We start from the raw sequence: 22,549 nt of genomic DNA on the forward strand, positions 1-22,549 counted from the left end.
ACTGATTTCGTATTTTATAAATCATACCAGATCATTCATTCCAATCCACACATTGTCTCTTTGACTCATTGGTGTTTCAGTTGTTCCACCATTAGAGCTAATTTTACTCTAATTTTATTGTCACACTAATTTGACTGATCTGAAAATTTACAAAGCATCTCAAGGTCCATTGAATCAATCACAATCAACTATTTCTTGCAGCAAATTTGCACTCTAAAATGATTATATAATCACGGATGCAGCCAAAAGCCTTGAGGCTAAAATAAAACATTAATAAAGCAAGATGAATATAGTGCTTTACATATGGAAGTCAAGAGTAGCCATTAATAATTCTACATTTAAACTCTCATTGAAATCAAGATCATTATTTAAATTCCCTAATTAATTTCTGCTACCAACTTTTATTTCTTATGATCACAATGACCTTATCTCCTTTATTTAAATGACACCAAGAACTTCTGTTATCTTTATTGTGTAATTTTATGGGTTTTATGCTTTTTGTTTTTTCTGCGTTTATTTTATATTAGTTACATGTTAAAAAAAACAAAATGTGTTTAAAAAAAAAAAAACTGTAGTCACAAGAACATAATTAGGTGCTATGTCATAACTATTTTTTGGGACTGTTTGTTTTATTCAGCAGCTCTGCATTTGAGACACTTCATTACTACCTGTGGAGTTCCTCAAGGCTTAATCCAGGGGTCTCTTTTATTTAACATGTTTCCACTCGATCAATTATGCACAACAACATAATTAGCTATCTTAATTATGCAAACAACACTAAAATGTGCCATTAATAGATTCCCATTCCCAATGATTGATTTGGCTGAGAAGAAAAATGCACTGAGAGTCACCAAAAACAAGGCCAAATATCCTGGTGTAATCATAGACTGGATTTTGAGGAAGTTTGGCATTTTCGTAAATACACTTTCTTGGACTATGTCTTTGGAGGATTGGTGATTCCCTGCAACCTCTGTTGGTTGCCTGGCAATGTCACAGTGACAACATGATCACAATTTGTTGCTTTAACATTCAGTTGTTTGTTGAGATTTAACAAAGATATAACTTTCTAATTAGTGAGCTTTGGAGGCAGATGTTTTTCCTACTCATCAGAACCAGGCCAGCTGTTTTCCTCTGCTGACAGTCTTTATAGTACGATAATCTAACCACCTGCTGGCAACAGACTCCCAGTAGTGTCTGTCTTCTTATTTAGTTCTTGGCAAGAAAAAAGAATTACTTCAGAAGCTATGGAAAATCAAAAGCAAACAAAACAAAACAGAAAAAAGCTAGAATAAAACTTATCCTTGCTTTCATTTTCATCCATTAGTTTGCTTTTGTTTTAATTCAAATCCCCACACTGTCTTCCAGTGTGTCATAGAACAGAATTTAAATTACTGAAATAATTACAGATCAGTCCTTCAAAATTTAAACTAAAATTGAGAAGTACTGAGTTACTGTGCACCACAGAGTCGAACTAAACCTTCACTTTATATAGTGTGCCCTGAACTGGCTATTTTTACATCCAGATTTAGATTTTATTTTATTTTTTTAAATGCTCTCCACTGCCTTGAGAAAATGAGATTTTAATTGATTGAATTATTGGTTTTGGATCTTAGTGCTTGATGCTTTATGTCATATTTTTAATTTAGTAACTAACTCCAGGACTCTGAGGTGTGCAGGTAAGATTGTGGCCGACCCCTCCCACCCTGGTCGCAAACTCTTTCAAACACTCCCCTCTGGCAGGAGGCTTTGGTCCATCAGGACCAGAACCTCACACTACAAAAACAGCTTCTTTCCGTCTGCCATCGGCCTCATGAACAAGACACAGGACACCCACTGACGCTCCCTGCCCCCTCTATATCTGTATAAATGCACCCTCAATATTCCTGTAAATAGCACTACTGGTCTATGGTTCTTATTTAAATTTAACTTTGATTCTTTGCACTACTACAGTTGTTTGCACTATTACAGTTTTTTTTTTTTAGTTACTTTATTTTACTGTATATTTATTGTTCACTCTATATTTATTGTTGTTTTGTTGCACCAACCCACCAGAACAAATTCCTCATATTGCGTGAACCATACCTGGCAATAAATCTGTTTCTGATTCTGATTCTGATCTTGACTGTCAGACAACAGGAGCAAAATTGCATTCATGGCTGCTCTTAACATCCACAGTTAAAAAATATTTTAGGAAAATTGTGGAAAGGTGTTAGTACATCTCTGTGACACATTTTATACTCACCCTTCCACCACAGTTAGTCTACATGGATAGAGAACAAAACAACCAAAAGCCGATTTAAAGCTAAGAGGGATGCACAATTAACAGAATAAACATGACACAGGCCTATGAGAGCTGGAAGGTATAATGACGAAGTAACGTTTGCAGTTTTTTCTTCAGTGAATGGAAAACGCTTCAGTAGAAATCCTTCTTTCTAGGAGCAACATGGGGACATTGGGTTTTATTTATAGCAAGGAGTAAACTCCGCTGCTGCACGGCGTTGAAGGTACAAGTAAACAGATTAACCCGAATGGGACTTTAAATGGACGATTGCCAACAGTTGCTCTTTGTATGAAAACGTAGTAGTCAAACAGAAAAGCCTTGAAGTCACAGAGACTGTAAACATTGTTTTTCTGATAAGAGCTGCAGAGATGAACTAACGTAGATGACGCGTTCATTGTAGCGGATGAGCAGGTTGCGGAGGATGCCGGCTTCGTTGAGGTCGCCCAGGCGGATCATGTCCTCCACACCGTGGATGGAGGTCGGGTGCATCGGCTTGATGTTGGTGGCATTCTGAGGGGAAATCCAGTGTTCCTGTGTGGACGAGGAAAGAAGAAAAAAATCAGAGGAACCACAGCCTGAAATCATATTTACTCATCCACCTAAGTCTAATATAATGTCCTTGTATTTTTTAATGTACTGTTAATATGCTCAAATTGCTTAAAGAAAGAAAAAAGTCTTAAAATCAGGAATGCTCTTTTTCATGTGAGCGGATGTAGGTGTAGGCTGGTGTTTCACATCATAGGAAGACATGAAGTAAATAAACTTCTTAGTAGTCATTTTAGTAGTACTGAAGAGTAACAGGACAGCAGCATCCATTCATCCATCCATTAGCTTTACTGCCATACAAAGACACAAAACCCCAAAACCTGCCGCAGAGTTTAAAAGTCAAAAGAAGTTTTTAAAAGAAAATCGCCAAAATGAAACCATGTGTGCAACTACAAAATGTAAAAACAGGAAGAGTTATCAGACATTCAAGTTATTAACAGCCCTTGAACTAATCATATGTTAACTAGATTCTGTAAAAAGACAAAAAAAATCTGCATTTCTTAACTCAACCATGAAGGTATTAGTGACGCAGCTGTGACGCACATTCACCTGACAAAAACTGAGGGACTTTTCAGCTGAACTGCAGGCAGTGTTTACAGAAAGTAGAGAGGAGACATGTATGAAAACAAATTTAAAAAATCTAAGAGGTGAGTATTTTGTTTCCTGTGTTGGTAACGTGTTGGCACTTGGAAAAACGTTGCACAAGTCTCTTTTTCAATTTTTGCCATCATACAGAGTGTGTTCAGACAAACCTTCATTGACTTACCCGGCCTTCATCATCCAGAACATGGATCTGTCCAGAGTCACACAGTTTGACCACAGCTCCCACTGGGACGTCAAACTCTCGGCCCGTTTTAAGGTCCAGCCACACATAGTCCCCCTGGTGAATAGAACACAACTCCAGTTAGACACAGCATCAACTTACAACAGTACAACAATACAGGATGTTCCAAGACTCATGTTTTCTTAAGGGAACAAGAATGAAATTCAAAACACACAACTAGCAGAGTAGTACAGAGGACCATGAACTGCCTGCTTCATTAAGAAACAATCGCGACAGATGTTCTGTTGAGGAACACTTCTATGTTTTAAAAAAAGTTTGCAGCAGTTTCTGAGACTTTCATCCTCTAAACTTAAGCATGAATCCAAAGATTTAGGTGTCACATTTGACTCTGTTCTGGATCTTTTGTTCACATTTAGAAACATGTGCCATCGTGGGTCATATTTAATCTTTCAAAAATGGCGATAAAATTCTTTTGGACGGGACGATTGTAACTCAGTATATTCCTTCGCTGTTACAGCTTAATGTTGTCTGGGTAAAATGTTTTAATGTTTTCATTTTATTTCTATTTTAATTTAGTTGGTTCTATTTCTGCTGCTTGTTTTTATGCTTTTTCAAGGCACTTTTGCAACTGTTGTTTTACAAGGTGCTCCACAAATAAATATTTACTTTTTTTTTAAATATATTTTTTTGGCTTTTGCCTTTATTTAGTGCAGTAGAGGGAGACAGGAAAGGGGGGAGAAGAATGGGGACAGACCTGCAGCAAAGGGTCGTGAGCGGGATTCGAACTCACGACCGCTGCATCGGGGAACTACAGCCCCTGTTCATGGGCCGCCCGCTCTACCAGGTGAGCTATAGGGGGGCCCATAAATATTTACTTTTATACTCATAACCATTTGACCCAATGTTCAAAGCAGCTCAAAGCTGTAATTATTACCATGTTTCTTTATCCTTAAATCCAATTGATTTTGCTGTTTGTGACTATATTTGACAGGATTGTGATCTATATATCTGTAATTATATCTCTTTAAAGTTGATCAATTATTGAAGAGTATCAAAGTTATCTACATTTTGTACACAGACTACCAGTAACTAATGATAAGCATTTTATTCTCGCTGATTCCTAAAAAGGGGAAATCTTATTACTAATCACATTATAAAGTTGCAACGGCTCCCTGTTTACACACGAAGCAGACATGGAGCAAAATTAGCATCTGATTAGATTTTTTGGTCACCTGATGAAAATAAATGTGTTATCAATGCTGTTAAATCCTGCTCAGTGCTGTCTCCATGTCAGGGATAATTTGATATTCTGTCACTTGTGACATGCTCATATGGATCCTGCCGCTGTCTGATGCAGCAGGTATTTAATAAACTCAGAGGAAACACTCCTAAACAGCTGAACGCAACAAGCTGAGTTTCAGCTACTGTTGAAGTTTGGTCAAAACCTGGATTTCATTTGTTATTAGTTAATGTCATTAATCTTACCTAAGTCTTTTTTTGTTTGAATACACATTTCAGCTTATAATAAATGCAAAGCTGTAGGGCAAAGTAAGCTCAAAATGTGTCTTTTGTGCATTTGTAGACCAAAATTGCACTTAAAACTTTTACGGAAAGTGACCAGGTTACTCATTCAGACATGACGTTCACATTCAGATGCTGTCAGATTATCGGAGAAGGAGTGCAGGTCTGAAAAGGGATTAACTCTCTATCTGTTGTTTAGTTCTTGGCAGGTAGCAAACAGAGGGTTTATCTGAGGTTACTGACGAAAGCACTAAGACTGAACGCAAAAACAATGTGTCACAAAAGGCTAAAGGGCACAAAGGGCTTCAAGTTTTGCTGATAAGTATCTATAAGTTATAAAAAAGGAAGAAATAGAGTATGTTTAGATTTGATTACATTATAAACAATCTGACTATTGTACCTGTGATGGGACTGCATCAGTTTGCTAAAATATGTATGGATTTGTTTGTTTTTTAAAAAAAATGTCATTAGGATATTCCTTCACTTCTTGGACATGAAACTGTGTAATGGATCCTAATAAAATTCCACTACACTATAAATGGCACAAGATGTAATTAGTTGGTTTCATTATTTTTGGCCTGAAAACTCTGTGTCCTTAAAACCTGGTTACCATTTTAAACCAATATGCCTGACTAAATAAAGCCTTTTATGCTGAAAGAAAACATCTGAATTCCTTTTGTATTGTCTGATGCTTTAGTTAACACCCACCAACAAACAAACAATCAAACATGAGTTTAATAGCAGCCTGATGCACGTGTATGAGGTGAAGTTATGTGGGATTCTTATCATTTCAGTACTGCTGTCGTGTTGTTTTTGTGTCTGTAATTATTTTCATTATGTATGTTGAATAACCAGGAAATATCAGAGTTGCATCACACACCCAGAGTTACCTACTTTCTCAGCTGCCAGTTCTCTGAATGGGAGGATTGAGTCTGAAAAAGGCTTAAACTGAACCACTTGCAGCCCACAAAGGCCGTGATGTAACACTGAGAGGGTTTGTAACACCCAATAGGGTTTAATTCTGATGGGATTGAGCTGATATCCTGATTTTATCTATCTGCTGACATTCAGCTAAATTCCACGCCTGAAAAATGTGAAAAATATCACCTTGAAAACTTACATCAAGTATACGTAAATCTATAACTTCAAATGAGTGAAAATAAGATCTAGAAAGGGCAAAACTATCTGCTCATATTCAAAAACACCGCAATTATGAATAGTTATGTTTAAAAAAAGCAAGAATTACATTAACTCCTGTCAGGAAAGAGTAAATTCACAAGCTTGTATGGAACTGTTTAAGTAAAGATGACCAAAATAAATTAAAAAGATTATTTAAAAGCTTGTGTTTAAATGTAGTTTTTATTCAAATTCAACCAGACACACATTAAGGTGTAAGACTGAACACCGACGTGAGCTCAAATCACTGCAGACAAAAAATGTAAATACAAAACTGGTGTAAATTCCAATGAGCATGTCCTTGTGAAAGCATGAGTCATGAGTCACACTGCATAAGAAATATTATTAGCGCTTATGTAACTCAGTCAGAAAATGGTAATAATGACATCTGTCCTCATGCACAAACCTACAACAACTAGGCTTATAAATCAGTCATTCATTCAAAAATATATATCATGATGAGAAACGGATAGATTGAGTTTGTGCTTATATTGTATTTTTAATTCATTCTATGAAATGCAACCTTTTCTTCTCTTAATAACAAAGGGAGAAGAGTTACCAAAATCCACTGCAAGCTCATCTCCATGCCCTTGATACACACCCCCTGGGCCTTGGAGAGTACAAGTAGAGAACTTCTTTTGTTCTGGGCTTTTTGTCTTTTGTTGTGATTGTTGCTTTTTGATTCTTTCGTGTTTAGCTTTTTTTTGTTTTTTTTTTATCTTTGTGGCTCTTCGCCTCTTAGTCTTTTGTGCTTTTTTTGTTTTTACTTACCTTTTATCTTAACTCTTTGGTCATACATGGAGTTTCAAACAAAGCCAACCAGAATCAACAGAATTTAAGCTTTTGCTATAGTGTTCAATAACACCACGCCTTCACTTAAAGTTTGCACAAAATGGGCAAAGCCAACTTCTTCTATCTGCTCCGGATCGGGTTGATTACATAATGATACACTTCAGTGTTATTTATTTATAGCGTATAGATCATTAACCTAAACCACAAATCAATAACTTTCAATCGTCTGCTAAATATCATCCTTTCACCATCATCCTCTTCATTTAACTTGATGTTCTAATGTCGCTCCTTCACCATGAAACCACTCTTGTTTCTCTGAATGCCCTGAGTTTTTTTAAAAGAAGAGTTAATGCATATTTTCATTTAGATCAGTTCATGGTTTCATGTTTTTCTTTGTGTGGGAACTGAGGATAATTCAGTCAGAATTGACGACTGTACGATACCAGACTGATCAACTTAATTCAATCAAAAGTTTGTTGAAAATCTCACCTAAAATTATATTTTCTCAGCAATCTGAGATGGCTCAATCCCTAAATTAACTTCATAGTGTGATTACTTTACAGAGCGCTAAATTAAAAGTTGGATACCTGCCAAAGTTAATACATTTCATGATGAGATTACCATGAATAGTAGCTGAAATATTTTAAACACAAAGTTTATGTTTTGCTCTAGAGGAAAAATGTGAAAATTAGGAAATCAAAAGGGTTAGAATTCATCATCTGGGAAGCGTGAATGTCAGTTTGTGCCAAAAGGAAAGTACACAATCACAAAATAAAGCTGAACAAGCAATGAGACAAAGCAAAGTTATTATAGTTCATTGGGCAGAGAAGATCATTTTTTAATTTTTAACTGTCAAGATGTTTTTGTCAGGACCAAATAAGGGGACGAATCAGGATTTTGACTTCTCTTGTGTTTGAGCACCTTTTTTATGAAGTTTTCCAACAGATGAAAATGCTGCTGAGAAAGAGTTGAATCTCAGCTTTAATCTAAAGCATGTTCAGTTTAAATTTGCTCACAAGCTTGACATAAAAGGCATTAAAAAACAAAACAAACTTCACTTGCAATCTCAGATGCTTTCATCAAGTCATACCTAAAAATAGCCACAGATTTAACCGTCTGCAGTTTATTTACATGCTGAACATAAAGAAAGCTGCTGGCAAATCTCTCCATAATAGAAAACACTGCAGCACAAAGCTCCGTGTTCACCCCTTCAGTCTAGACCGTGACCTTAAGGATGCTATTTTTGCTTCCATTCAACAGCATCCAGATGCTTCCCTCTTGAATGAGATTCCTAGCTGAGGCTCTGAGGAGAGATTCAAACGCTGCAGAGACTCTGAGTCGTGCCCTGCAGGGCTCTGGAGGGAAAAAGACACCAGATCCAGATCTTGAAGAGCAACTTTTGATGGCCTGATATGAGGCAACTGCAGCTCACTGACTGAGGAGACAAGCCGGCCTTTGCTATATTTAGCGTGCCAGACTGAAAGGTGCAGAAATTCTTGCATTTTTTGCTCATTTTTAATTAATTTTCAATTTTCATCCAGGTTATTTTAGCCTATTATTCACACTTTCTGTCTCTATTTGGCGCACCTAAATTTCGTGTAAACCTCTCAAGCCCACTGACTGGTTCAACCCGAACAACTTCTGGTCTCCAAAGACACCAAGTAACACAAAAGACATCTAGAATATTTCTTCATGATGAAAACACGAAGCCATAAAGTCACAACATCTTAAATCTAATTTAGCTGCTGCAAAAATCTATTGTTTCATCTTACCTTTTAGTCATATTATCATTGCTTTCTGCTTATCTATAGTTTAAGCAGACCTCTTTATGAACACAACCACCTACAAGGGTGATGGAGTGATTACGGCTCCTTAAGAGGAGAATCTGCAGTGAGTTCAGAAGCCTTCTGCCCTCATTTAACTGTAAGTCCTCAGATGCCCTGCCAGCCAGACAGCAAAGTTACAAAATGCTGTTGTGTAGAAAAGTTGCTCAGAGCTATGAGACATTTTTTGCTCAATAAATAGCACAATTTAACACAATAAAGCGTTCTGTAGTATATTAATGAAGAACAGAAGATAAAAATAACAAACATATATTGGGTAATGCATTTTCATTATCAAAGACTCTTACATTGGCAGAAAACAATCCGTAAAGTACCAATAAATCCTGCCTGTGCAAGTCCAAACTTTTAAGCATACCTGATAGCTTGTTTCCCACAACTTACGGCTGTTCTCTGTTCCCAGAACCCATACTGAACTGCATATGCAGCCTTCTTAAGTCCACGTTTGCTTGGAATCAGTTGCAAAATTGTTCTGAATCTTAAAGAACTGATCTCACGAAGTGAAATCAAAGTAACCATACGTGATTTGGAGGCAGAAAAAATCAGATGTACACGCTATGACTGGCTCTGTATGATCATCAGCTTTGATTTGTGACATTATTTTTTGCAGTTTTATGATGTTGTAATGCACTGATCTGTACATAAGTAAAATGTCTTGCTGCCTGTCCTGGCCAGGACACTCTTGTAAATAGTGACTGTTATTAACAAAGAGACTTTATGATAATGGTTCATGGAAATACTCTCCTGTTTGACTCTTTGTTTCCAGAAAAGACAAACAAAAGAACAAATTTTTGAAGTTTAACTTGTGTATGTGAAACTGAAGAATATCTTTGCACATAATACACAAACTAAAACTGTGTGGAACAAGGACTGACTGGTGATAACTGTGAAAAAGACTGAATGAGAAAATGGGAAAATGAATAGGCCACAAAGCAGATCAAGTCATTTATACGTTTATTTAAACATGACCTACCTGCTGCACAATGACCATGGTTCAGCCTTGTGTTGATTCCTGGACATCAGAAGTCACCATGTGTGGACTCTGCAAAGAAGACCAGACACAGAAATCATACAACTGAAAGAGCAAAGTTTTAAACATACAATTAGAAATTAAGTCTCCAAAAACAACACTTTGCACTGAGTTGTTTATCCGTTTGCTTTGAGTAAATATCAGAACAGACAAAGAGAAGAGCATTTCTTTCTGAAAGAAGCTCAAATTAACCATCATGGACTCAAAAGCTCTGCAGGAGATTAACATGATAATCTGCTTCCCTGGTATGTGATGAGAACAAACAGCAGACACAAGTTTTTCATCTTTCATTGTCCCATATGGGGGTCCAGACTAATGCAAAGGAAGTTAAGATGATTATCAGGGTAGGAAATGAGAAAAACAATGTTTACTTTTTGGATTTTCGTCCAATGTTTACTTTTTGAGTCATGTTTGCTTTGTGGCTCCATTGACAGAAGTGTTCAGTCCAGACGTAAACATCTGTAACATTAATTGGAAACAATTCCATGACATTTTGTACTGACTTTCACAGTCACCTGAGAAACATACAGAACCAGTTTTCATCCCTCTCTGCCACACCTTGTATTTAGTGCTATTTAGCTAATGTTAGCATGCTAAAGTCAGCAGCAGCACTGGCCCTGGTATTAGAATTATTGTGTTCTACTGTGTAGCTTCACTTCTTTCAGCCTCTAAACATTATTCAACGTGAGTAGATCTTAAAAGAGGCAAACACTCCACTCAACTGCTCACAATTTAGATGCACTCTGTGATAAGAGATGGCAAGCAGATTGGGTGGCATTAGAAGCAAACAAAAAGAATACAATACTCATAAATAGAATGGCAAGACTAATTTCTGACGACTCACAGAACCACATGAGAGGCTGTCGGCATCAAAAATATCTGCAAAAGACCTGTTCTACGATCACATCAAAGCTATGCACAAATGATGAACTTATCTATTAATCATTTATAATTACCAACCTTGTATTGTGACAGGTGTTTAGAATGTAACTCAAAGGTTAATTTATTGATTTATTAGCCATGAAGGGCCAGCAGAACAAACACAACAAACCCTCCGAACTGAGTCAAATATACAGCCTGCTTTGGCCTCTGTGCCTGTTTGGTCATAGCTAGCACAGTACCTGCTAGTAGACCTCCATTTAGATCCTGTGGCTTCAGCTGTGTTTGTGATAAAGATACAATTTGTTACTGGTATTAACAACTTCCTTTAACTGTTCCACATTTAAATCCTGTATGTTGTTCTCTCATAGGAATGACAGTTGCTTGTATGTGTGTAGACGGTCAGAAATGGACTATCATGTGTCCAGGAACACTTGGCCACTTCTGTTTTATTGTAGAAGATGTGTTTCCTTCCGAGTTAACTCATCATGAACAAATGCATATTCTGTACATTTCCCATTTACAGCATATCCAGGATTCTCTATGTCCCATATTTGTTTATTCTCATCACATTTTAGAGGCATTTGAAGCCATTTTTGAGTTTTTTTTTTTTTTTTACAAAACAACATTAAGGCAACATAAAGTCTAAAGACTTTATGTTGCCTTTTAAAGTTATTATCATGAGTATGTTGGCAAAAGCCTTTATTTACTTATCAAGCCAGTATCAAGTAACACTATGTCTCAGTTAGCCTCTATTTTAGCTCTGCTTTGCACTGCACCAAATCTTTAGTTGCTAAATGATCCACGATATTCACCAGGAAGTTGCTAATTTTATTTGTCTGCAGTTAGGTGCTGGGCAGATAGCTCACACTTGATTTTTAGAGAATGAACAACACAGTAAAAAAATAAATAAAAAATGCTAAAAATGCTCAATAGAGCTGAAAGGAGACTACACTCAACGCGTTTTGCATTACATAATTGATTCGTATGAACTAGAAAGGAGACTTGCTATTAAAAAGTTGTTACAGCAATAATGCTAGCAAACAGTACTTTAGTTACACAACCAGCCAATATAGAGGAATGTTATTATTTGGAGTCCTGTTTCTGGTCACCTGATTATCGCTAGCCCCTCTTTTAGCTCTGTTTTGGTCTCCACCAGCTCTATTTGGTCTCCATGGTAAAATTGTTTATTTTCTTTTGCAGCTAAATGTTCCACCGTGTTCACTAAGAACAACAAAATAAAAGAGGGTAAAAAAAACTCAGTAGAGGTGATAGAGAGGAACTACACTATAAGTGACACCTTTGAGCTAACACATTTGATTTGTCGCTTGTATAAACTAGACTGTATTAGAGGCTTAGTGTAATTTAACAGAGTGTACACAACCTGGTAAAGATGTCTATTGTCTATGAAAACCTGGCTAACAGGCTAATGTCTTCCCAAAAACCTACTTTTTAATCCATGCTACCATCACAAATATCAGTGTTATGTATTAAACTAGAAATGGGAGACCAGTGAAGGAAACTGGTGGGGGAGGTGGGGTGGTTGCAGGGTTAAAGGGTCTGGAGGGGGCTGTTAACGGCTTACTCGGATTCCTGGGGCTAATCCCATCGCTTAAGTATGAAGCATAGTTGTTGCTGTTGTGACTGCTGAATCATTTTCTCCCCTGCTGAGCTGCCTTTCCTTTGTTACCTTGACAGTGATGTGGCACTGAATACAGTACGGTGACCTTTTGTATCCAGTAAACTATATTAAACAAATTATCAGTAGAGTTTTGAGCTGTTACACTGTCATATTTAACAGTTGTACTAGTTAGTAAAGGGAATAGAAACAAATAAGCAACATAAATAGCATGTGTGGCTGAAGAAACCCAGACTGTATGAGTGATGTAGATAAACCATGTCACAAGAGAGGTGGCAAATAAATTAGTGACCCATTAGTGGTCCAATAAGTGGATTAACATTTAGTTGGAAGTGACACACTACAAATCAAAGGAATTTGTATTAAAGACTAAAAAATATCCACAGATTTATCAGGGGAAACATTCTGGAGAGCAGCTGAGTTGTCGATATACAGCATGCAGTTAATTTCCAGCCATCCATATGCAGCGAGTCACAATATGCTCAGCTTATGCCAAGACAGAGCCTCTTATCCAGAGCAGCAGGGTGCCAATCTGGCAACTGTCCCGAACACAGACCTATAGATCTGCACTAAACATGACAGCATTTACTCACAGCCCTGTTTCACTAACAGGAGACACTACACGTGAAGAAGGCAAAGACTTTTAAATAATAAATGTCAACATGAAACCTCCTCAGTTGATCAATTGCTATAAGACAATGCATTTAAATGATATGTTTAAATATACAAATAAAGAATAATATTTCTAAATATTACTTAATTTGCATGCATTCACTCCCAGAATAGTCATCTGAATGTTGGATAAAACCAGCTTCAAAACTTTTATTATGTTGACATACTAGAATTAAATTGATTTCAATTTTTGAATATCTCTTTTTATTGTCCTGCCAGAAAAAAAATCTATTTATACACACACACACACACACACACACACACACACACATATACAGGGCACTGTTTGTACTAATCAAATGTTTTATAAATCAGTTTATGAATGAGCAAAGACCAAACTCCCCTGTAAAAACTTTCAGAATGTAGACAGGAATAAAATAGAAAACTTTGGTGTATGTAAGCACTACTAGACTTGAGATTTCTGGCTCTAAAAAGAAGCATTGTGTAAAAAAAAAAAAAAAAAAGCCTTTACCTTAATTTGTATAACAGGTTTTCGGACTTTTTATGTGCAAATTAGGTATTAGTACCCCTATAAATTATCTGAGGCTGCAAGGTGGCTCTGTGGTTAGCATCGTTGCCTCGCAGCAAGAAGGTTGCCGGTTCGCGTCCTGGTGAAGAGACCCAGGATCTTTCTGTGTGGAGTTTGCATGTTCTATCCGTGCAGCGTGGGTTCTCTCCGGCTTCCTCCCACACAGTCCAAAAACATGTTGAGGTTAATTAGTGATTCTAAATTGTCCGTAGGTGTGAAGGTCAGTGTGCTTGGTTGTCTGTCTCTATCTGTAGCCCTGTGATAGACTGGCGACCTGTCCAGGGTGTCCCCTGCCTTTGCCCTAAGTCAGCCGGGATAGTTCTACTACACAGCCTTGGTTCTCAGTTTTATGCCTGTTTTTTAAACTTAAAAGGTTTTAGGAAAGTACTAGTAACACAAAACACTACATGTGCACGGCTATGCTTGCATCAAACACACTGATGTGTAATGTTTTTCATCTTTGCAACTGCAGGTTGTTATATTAGCATGCTGACATCGTACAGTTAGCACTAAACACAAAGTACGGCTAAAGCTGAGGGGAACATCTGGTTTTCAGGTGATACAGCAGTAACATAGCAGTTACTAAAATGCATCCTTATGGGGATATGAATGTCAGAGGTTTTATGGAACTTGATCCAATTGTTACTGAAAAAACAAAAATCAGAATGACCAACACCTTTTTAAAATAAATAAATAAATAAATAAATAAATAAATAAATAAATAAATAAATAAAATTTTACCTTTATTTAATCAGGAAAGGCTCAGAGTAAGGAGCATATCATATGTTGCATTTTCATGCAATAATCAAGCAAATCTTGCAAAAAATATTTAAAAAATAAAATTAAAATGCGAATAAAGCTTGTTTCCATTTACTGCTTTGGAGCAAAATTAGCTACACAGGGCTGTAATACACAGACTAGAAGCGGCTTGAAATAGAACCAGTTGCTTGCCAAATACTGGAAAAAACCTCAGAGGAAGAAGAAACAAACAAAACTTTGGTCATCTACGGAAGAAAAATCTTCAGGAACTGTTTTCTTTTGGTTGTAATAGTTTAGGTTGTAAAGTTGTAATTATTCCATGTTTTATCTTTCATGTCAGCTGGTGTTGGCCATGTTTCATGTTGTTCAGGGACAATGGAAGAACCAGCAGACCAGTCACGAGTTTCCATCTCCCATGAAACACATTAACTCTTTTTGAAAAAGCCAAAGTCCACATTGAGCAAGCAAATCTTTTTTTGATGCAAAACTTCAAAATACCTTCTGGAAACATTGCTATAGTAAGTAGGATTCATCCTCTGGGGAACATGAAAGTTTGCATAATGATGTGAAGGGATGCACCTGAATAATGCACTTCACACAAATCTGAATAAAACATCAAGGAGATGCTTTAAGTTGAAAACCTCCACTCTTGGTCATCATAGCTCACAAAAGCTCGAGTCAACCTGGTCACAGATTTTCATGCAATGGCCAACAGGAACCTTGTTAATGCGCTGGCTGCTAATCTGTGTGTGTGGCCTATAATGCTGTTCTGTGTTCTGCACGTGTATCAGTTGTGACTCACATGGCAGGGATTCAGAGGCACCAACAGGTGTGAAAATTTCATCATCGATCAAGAATGTTTAGGAGACTCACATCCATGATGTCTGCAGTTCAATGTCTGCAAAACACAACACAGGAGAAGAAGAAACTTTATTAAAAAAAACAAAAACAGTGTAAATGCAGAAAACAATGGTGGAGAGTAAAGACGTGTTCCAGTGGGGCACTTAAACAACACTGAAAAGTACTTTTTTTATGTGCAAATGAAGTCATAATTTTTTTTCTAAGATCCTAATTTGACATTACAAACATAGGAGGAAATAATATAGAAGAAGTTTCAAATATATTGAGTAAAACAGTTTACCTTGACTCCACTTTGACCAGTTGTAATTAAATAGTTCTCTGGGCTAAACAGCTTTACTTGATCCTCAAGAAGGCTTATATGTCCTATATATGCACGAATAATTTGTGTGGTAACGTAAGCTGCAGTAAAGGTAAAAGCTTTTATTTTTATTAGAAGAAAATGTTAAAAATATCTAATCAGAACTAATATTTGAGATGATATTAAAGATATTACAGAAATGTAAGAAAGTATTTTCTTGAATCACATACTATGTCTTACTTCACGTTAAAAACATTCAGGAGGAAAACGATGACTGAGATGTGGAAAATGAGCACCATATATCTTGAAATCTACAACTTCTGGCTCAACAAAGTCTTCACAGTTAAGTTACATTCATTTTAGTACAGAGTCATCTCTTTGTATTTCCCATTTGCCACTAAAAACACTTTAAGATATTCACTAGATATTATCTGAAGCCTCGACGCTGTTGATTTTGATTATCTCTTAGATTATAAGCACATTAGGAAGGTTTAGGATGAACAGAAGGAATTCTTACAGTATGCAAAACCCGTTTTATGTGTTTATTTAAACATCTGACTGGACTGAGCTGGTGCTTTGTTTGAAGCTATTTCACATTTTTCTGAGCTCAACAGCAGCGCAGTAAGACCCAAACCAAACTAGAAAGTGTGTCATTATACAGCCCAGGCTGCTTATTTAAAACCATTGATTCAACTGTGTCACCTCAAGACATTTTCAGAAGACATATCTTGATTTTGAGTGGAAACGTTCACTCTTTTCCTTACTCGTAGTCCAGTTGCTGCTTCTTTTTTAAACAGATCCTCCAACTTAAAGCTGGAGTGCAGCACTTTCACAAACAAACAAATGTCTGTTAAATTCAAACTCTTGCCAAACGAGCTCACACAATGCTAATTAAGCCTGTCAGCGTCAGGTAAATCTCTCTGTGTTTCACGGGATGCCCAGGTTTTCAATCCAGTGTTTGCGTCGGCACTGGTGAGTTGGTGCACCGGTGAAGTGTTTTACGTCAACCAACGATGATTGGTTTCTCAGAGCCGAGGAGGTTTACGACCGTAGGGATGGAGAAGCATCAACAGTGTTACAACTGTGTAGTCACTGACAGAGGGCAGAGACAAAAGTCCTGCACCGAAGGTTTAAACTCACAGTCATGGAGTGTGGCTGATGGTCTTGTTAACAGCTACTAAGTGGAGCTCGAGTTTGAGCTGAAACTGCTGTAAAGCTTGAGTCATTTTCAAGCAAAAATAGCACCAAAAAAATTGCCAAATATTCTGCAGTTTCAGCTCCTCAAATGAGAGGATTTGACACTTATTGTTGTCATCATTATATTTAAAAAGCAATTGAAAGTTTTTCAGCATCTCATAGACTGCATGATTATACTATGAATGAGGAAAAAATAATTGGTTGGTAACCTTAACGAATAAAATCATTAGTGTGGTTGAGCTTTCCTGATTTTATGTTGTTGTGGTCCAAATATTTCATTTTTACATTATCATGTTGATCACAATCCTCAAAGCAGATTGCTGCTTTTAGTTTCTGGTCTTATTTCCTCTCACAGTTCCTCCTTAACATCTTATTATACAAGAGTTACACTACTCTGAGTATTTCTGCATTACAGTTCAATAAGTTTCTGCTCTCACAGACACAAAAAACTGCTGTCTTATGTGATGAGGAGTAATCTTGTTATCTTAGAAGTAAAGAAACTATTCAGACTTCATGCAACAAACATACACTACTACTGTATCTACTGGAAGGGTACATAATGGCTGCTTTAAGGGGACAATGTGAGCAGTAAGAGGCTTTGGCCTAAAGCTACAGCAGAGCAGCAGCACTGTGGCCTGGCTGCAGGCTAATAAGCCCTCAGCCTCGACCCATGTTCCCCTGCCTCACTCACCCCTCAACACGCTTCATAAGGTCCCCTCTTCTTCCTTCTGGTTCCTTTCTTGTCTTTTCTGTCCTGTGCTGATGGTTTGAAGTTGACAGGATGTCTGATTGAGGACTGATTGAAGAAGTCGGAGGATAAAGTGTATTGCTCTGCTCCTGTCTTTTATCTGTCAGCCCTCTCCTTTTTCTTTTGCTCCTCTGTTTTTGTCTAAATCATTCTCACAGATGTCCCCTCTTGTGGTTGCATTGCGGTCCACGGCCTCCTGTAGGCAGTTGGGTATTTGCGGCCCAGTTACAGCCTGACGTCTGGGTCAGTGACGGGGCTCTGCAGACTCTCTCGCTGTGCCTCATTCATGGCTGCTGATCTGATTAGCTGGGAGGTGGAGCCTGCAGATAGAGAGACCAGCTGGGAGGTAGAAGGGGAGCTGACCCAGGTCACAATTTCCAAGTTGTTGCTGTTTTACAAATTTCAAAGGGTCTGTTTAACAGAAATAAAAACAAAATTTAAATGCCATGCAGATAGTTGGGGTTGGTGTCCAGGTTTTGATATGCAGAAATGTGCAAAACAAGCATCACCATCAGGGAAAATTCATTCTGCAGCAGGACAACAATCCCAAGATAATGAATTTCCTTCAGAGATGAGAAAACTGAGTCAGTCTGGGATTACATGAAGAGACAGAAGACACGGATGCAGCCAAATCCATGAAAGAAATGCAGAAAGTTCTGCAAGACAACTGGTGCTGTTATCAATGTAAAAGGTGGTCACTGATCTATAAAAAATAACGATTCATGGCATCTTTGCTCAGTGTTTAGTGAACAAAACTTTTACACAACACTGTATGTGTCTCTGAGATGTCAGCCTTCACCACAAGAACATGGAGGTTAACAGAATCACATTTAAACATCCAACAACATGTTTTATGCGTCTGATCCCCACAAGAAAGAAAAATGTAAACATTGAGCTCTGTAAAGCATCCAGAGTGAATTTGTTTTATTGAAAACATGTTAATCTTGGCAGGGCTGCCTTTCTCCGTGATTCAAATTTTCAGTAAAACTGAAAGGTGGTTGATGTTGTTTCCTGCAGAAAAGTAAGTTTTAAGAAAGGTAACATACAGATAGCAGAAGGAGAGGAGAAAGCTGGCTGATGGGAGTGGCCAATGGCAGGCTTCTACCCACATCTTACATCTGACACCATTGCTACTTATAGGCACCAGTCTGCATCGTTGTGTTAAAGCTAGAGAGAAGGACTTTTGAAAACGAACATCCATTGTTATCAAACCAACAGGATTCAATTGTTCCATGTGCTTACATATGTGCAACACTGCTGCTGTCTGATGCTGCAGTTACTGAATGAACTCAGAGGAAAGACTCCTACAACCAATAAACTAAACTTAAAATGTGATTTACACTCATTGCAGAATTTTTCTGAAAGTCCATTTTGTGACAGACGTGAAATCGTAAAATTTTCTGCCCATTTGAAAGGGACACCAATAAGAATGCATTTTACGAGTAAAGTAACCAATGTGCTCACTCAAACATGAAGCCAACACTACCTTGAGCTTCTGCTTTGCATGACAAAAAGGCCAATAGTTGTCACTAGCAGCCAAAATAAAGATAAATCACCTACAAAAAAAAACACATAAAATACTTACAACTGACTCAGCAGTATTGCTTTATATCTCTTGATGGTCATTTTGAGTCTATGTTTGGTGATATTGTGTCTGTTTGAGGTAGTTTTGTGTCTTTTTGTGGTCATTTTGCATCTCTTCGTAATTGTTTTGCATTTTTTATGGTTGTTTTGCATCTTTTAGTGGTTGTTTTAAGTCTGTTATTTTGTGTATTTTTGTAGTCATTTGTGTCAATTTGCATCTCTTTGTGGTTGCTTTGTGTGTCTTTGTTTCTCTTTGTGGTATTTTGTCTCTTTCTGGTTGTTTTGTGTCAATATCTGTGATCATTGTATGTTGTTTGTGTCTGTGGTAGTTTTGTGTCTGTGTTTGTTGTGTGTCTCTTTGTGTTTGTTGTGTGTCTCTGTTTCTCTTAGTGGCTTTTTGTTTCTGTTGGTGGTCATTTTGTGTCTCTTTGTGGTCATTGTGTATCTCTTTTTTGACATTTTGTGTCTCTTTGTGGTCATTTCCATGGGTTGTTTTCCAGTCGTGAAGAGTTAGTTGCACTACAGATGTGTAGTGAAAGACACACAAGACTTCAGGTATGGAATTGCAGTGCAGAAATGTTTGTTTTGATCCCTTTCTTGTCTACTTTTTATTCATGTGCGCTTTCATAAAATGACAACAAACCCAGAATAGGTTTTCCTGTTTTATTTCAAAGTCATGCCACAAGTTGACATTAAATACAAAAGAAAAAATAATAATTTCAGATTGTAGCTATAAAATAACCACAGTGTAACCGAGAACCAAATCCAACGAACACGCCTTGAAAAAGAAAAAGTAAAGCTCACGCCGAAAACATACAGACAAGCACACAGTACAGAACATACAGCACGGCTCTCTGATACCTAGCTATAAGTAAACATACCAGTTAGGAACGCAAGGTAGAGTGGATATATAAAATTAACAAGGTTATAAAATACTGATAAAAGATACTTGTTATAAAGACGGTAGCATCTTCTAGAAGAGTCACCATGCAGTAGGTATTCCAGTCTCCAGTTAATAAACATCAGCAGAAAAATACAAGAAGAATCACAAGCTCATTCCTTGAGTGGACAAGACTCGATCTCAGATAAAAATGTCAGTGTGTCAAATTCGATACAGTCTACATGATGCTGTCATTGAGATAAACGTGATACCTGGTGGACTCTCTCTGGAACTCCGATCTATTTAGACACATGCAGCAGTATGCAAGTTGACGAGGCTATAAGATCAGCACGCAAGCGGTCGCTCTGTCTACAACTGATAAATGAAAACAGACAAAACAGAATCACTTTTCGGCCCTTTACGTCCCACATAGTTTTAACTATTCACTTTATTCCTTCTTCCATGATACCTTGTGTGAATTATAAAGGTTGCTAATTCACATCCGTGAAAGTTTATGCAGCAGGTGTTTTCCCTTTTCTTAGAGATTTGGGGGAAATTAATAATCAATGTACACTTATGCATAAAAGCAAATAACACATGAAAAAAACCTGAAGAAGTGGGTTTAGATAACAGTACAGTAGCTTCTTCATTTCACTCAGAATTCTCCATGCTTCATCCTCATCGCTCTTAAATTCTGTATGGTTTCCCTTTCTTCTACGCAATATATGTCAATGATGTGCTTGAGCTTTGCCTCTTGCATGTATGTGTAGTCTGTCCTTTTTCCAGAACTCTATTCATAATTTTGACATTGGGAATGCAATATGTAGTGTCATCCTCTAACTTGCTCCGAGGTCTTTGTTTTCCCTGTTAAAGGGTTTTAAAAGAGTTTTAACATCTGCATAAAGACAGGGTGTTCACTGCTGCACAGCTTGTAAAGAAAAAGCTCTCATTTGTGCTACTGGGCTATATAAATAAAGCAAACTTTACTTTACGTAATTAGCCACTTTGTTCATTTTGTTTCTACCAAAAGGCAGTAAAGCAATTACCAAACTCTGAGGCTTATCAGTACTGACAGCGTAAGTTAAGATGCAACAACCCCTTGTATATATCGTAGCACAGTATTACTCAGCTAACTCCAAACTATCTGAGGCCACTTCTACAGGTCCGCTTCCTTTCCTCAGTAGAAAGGTCGGCAGAGTTATGAGCACATTATCCTATTTATAGAAAATGTTTCACTATTTAGGAAACATGCCTTTAACAGTCAGAGACATCAGGTATGACAGTCAAATAGAAAAAAAGCCCCCAAACTTCAATCAATAAAATGATTACACTACTCCTAACTAGTATAACTAGTACTCCTAACTCACCAGTTGTTACCCCACTGAGAGATGCTAAATGACACTGCTGTTCAGAATAAACGGATAAGAATGTAGCTTCTCTTTTCCTACTTCGAGCTTTCTGGAACATCACAACACACATCACTCCCCTGTAAATCTATATGTAACTGTACCTACAGATTTAACGATGACGATTTAAACGAAAATCCAACATAAAGTGTCTTTGAGCTACAAGAGCAGGTTCTTAGCAGATTTTCCAAGTCTCTGAACTCTGCTGGAGGGATAAATGAGACTCTTCCAAAAGATTTCCCCTTATTTGGTGCTTTGATGTTGGTGGTGGAGATCGCCATCTAAGACATTGGTCCAAAATCTCCAGTACGAGATGTTTATAGTACAGTATTCAGTATTAATGGTGCCTGTCTTCCACCTCCTTCCACTGTTTTTTGGAAGTTAAGCTACAATCATTTTCAATCTCAGAAAGCAAATAACCATATTATCCAGAATTAGCAATAACAAGTGACAGGCTACATCATCAATTTCCCCCAAAATCTGTTAAAAAAAAGGAAGACTTGCTGAAACCAAATCAGGGAAGAAATAATCAGAATTTTTTCCCTTAATAATTCACAGGGAAGTAGGAATATAGTGAATAATTCTCTTGATTCCTCTCAGTACTCTTGGCGATCACTAGAGATAGTGGGCAAAAACAGCTTCCTCTTGAAATCAACGTCTGGAATATAAACATCCATCAAAACATGGATCCAATAATAATAATAATAATAACAATAACCAAAAAATCAAGTTGCTGCTACTTTTATATACATACTGTATACTGCAGGTTACTGAATACAAAATATTAGAAAACTGGATAGTTTCAATGCATGCAAATGTGCAACATAAGCCTTTTACTTAACACAGTATGTCTATCAAAGTAGCAACAGCGGTTTGGGTTTTTACAACACTCTGAGAACCAAAAATATATTTTCTGTGATTCGTAATGGTGCAAGCAGATTTGAAGCGTTTTTGCTACATGCACTGGCATTTTTGGATTCATACAAAAGTCACCACCGCCTTGAGCAGCATTCAGCTTCATTCGAACGTTTTCGTGTTCTTCAAACCTGCTTTGGCACAGCCATGCGGAAAATATGTACAGAAGACCGGTAAGCTTCGTAGCAACTATCAAAAAAACCAGTCAAGG

At 37.3% G+C, this 22,549-nt stretch overlaps 1 protein-coding gene across 3 annotated transcripts in view; it reads right to left on the reverse strand.

The window, feature by feature from the left end:
* Positions 1-9,932, reverse strand: part of LOC103357774 (unconventional myosin-VIIa) — a 47,996-nt gene extending 38,064 nt beyond the window's left edge. For all 3 annotated transcript variants that reach the window (XM_008282476.1, XM_008282477.1, XM_008282475.1), the window contains exons 1-3: positions 9,915-9,932; positions 3,594-3,707; positions 2,660-2,812 (exon numbers count right to left, since the gene is read on the reverse strand). In XM_008282476.1, the coding sequence (XP_008280698.1) occupies positions 2,660-2,812; positions 3,594-3,707; positions 9,915-9,932 (285 nt within the window). The remainder of the gene's footprint in view (positions 1-2,659; positions 2,813-3,593; positions 3,708-9,914) is intronic.
* Between the last annotated feature and the right edge of the window lie 12,617 nt (positions 9,933-22,549).

The sequence above is a fragment of the Stegastes partitus genome, unplaced genomic scaffold (genome assembly GCF_000690725.1).
Source record: "Stegastes partitus isolate 25-593 unplaced genomic scaffold, Stegastes_partitus-1.0.2 Scaffold273, whole genome shotgun sequence".
Taxonomy (NCBI): Eukaryota; Metazoa; Chordata; class Actinopteri; family Pomacentridae; genus Stegastes; species Stegastes partitus.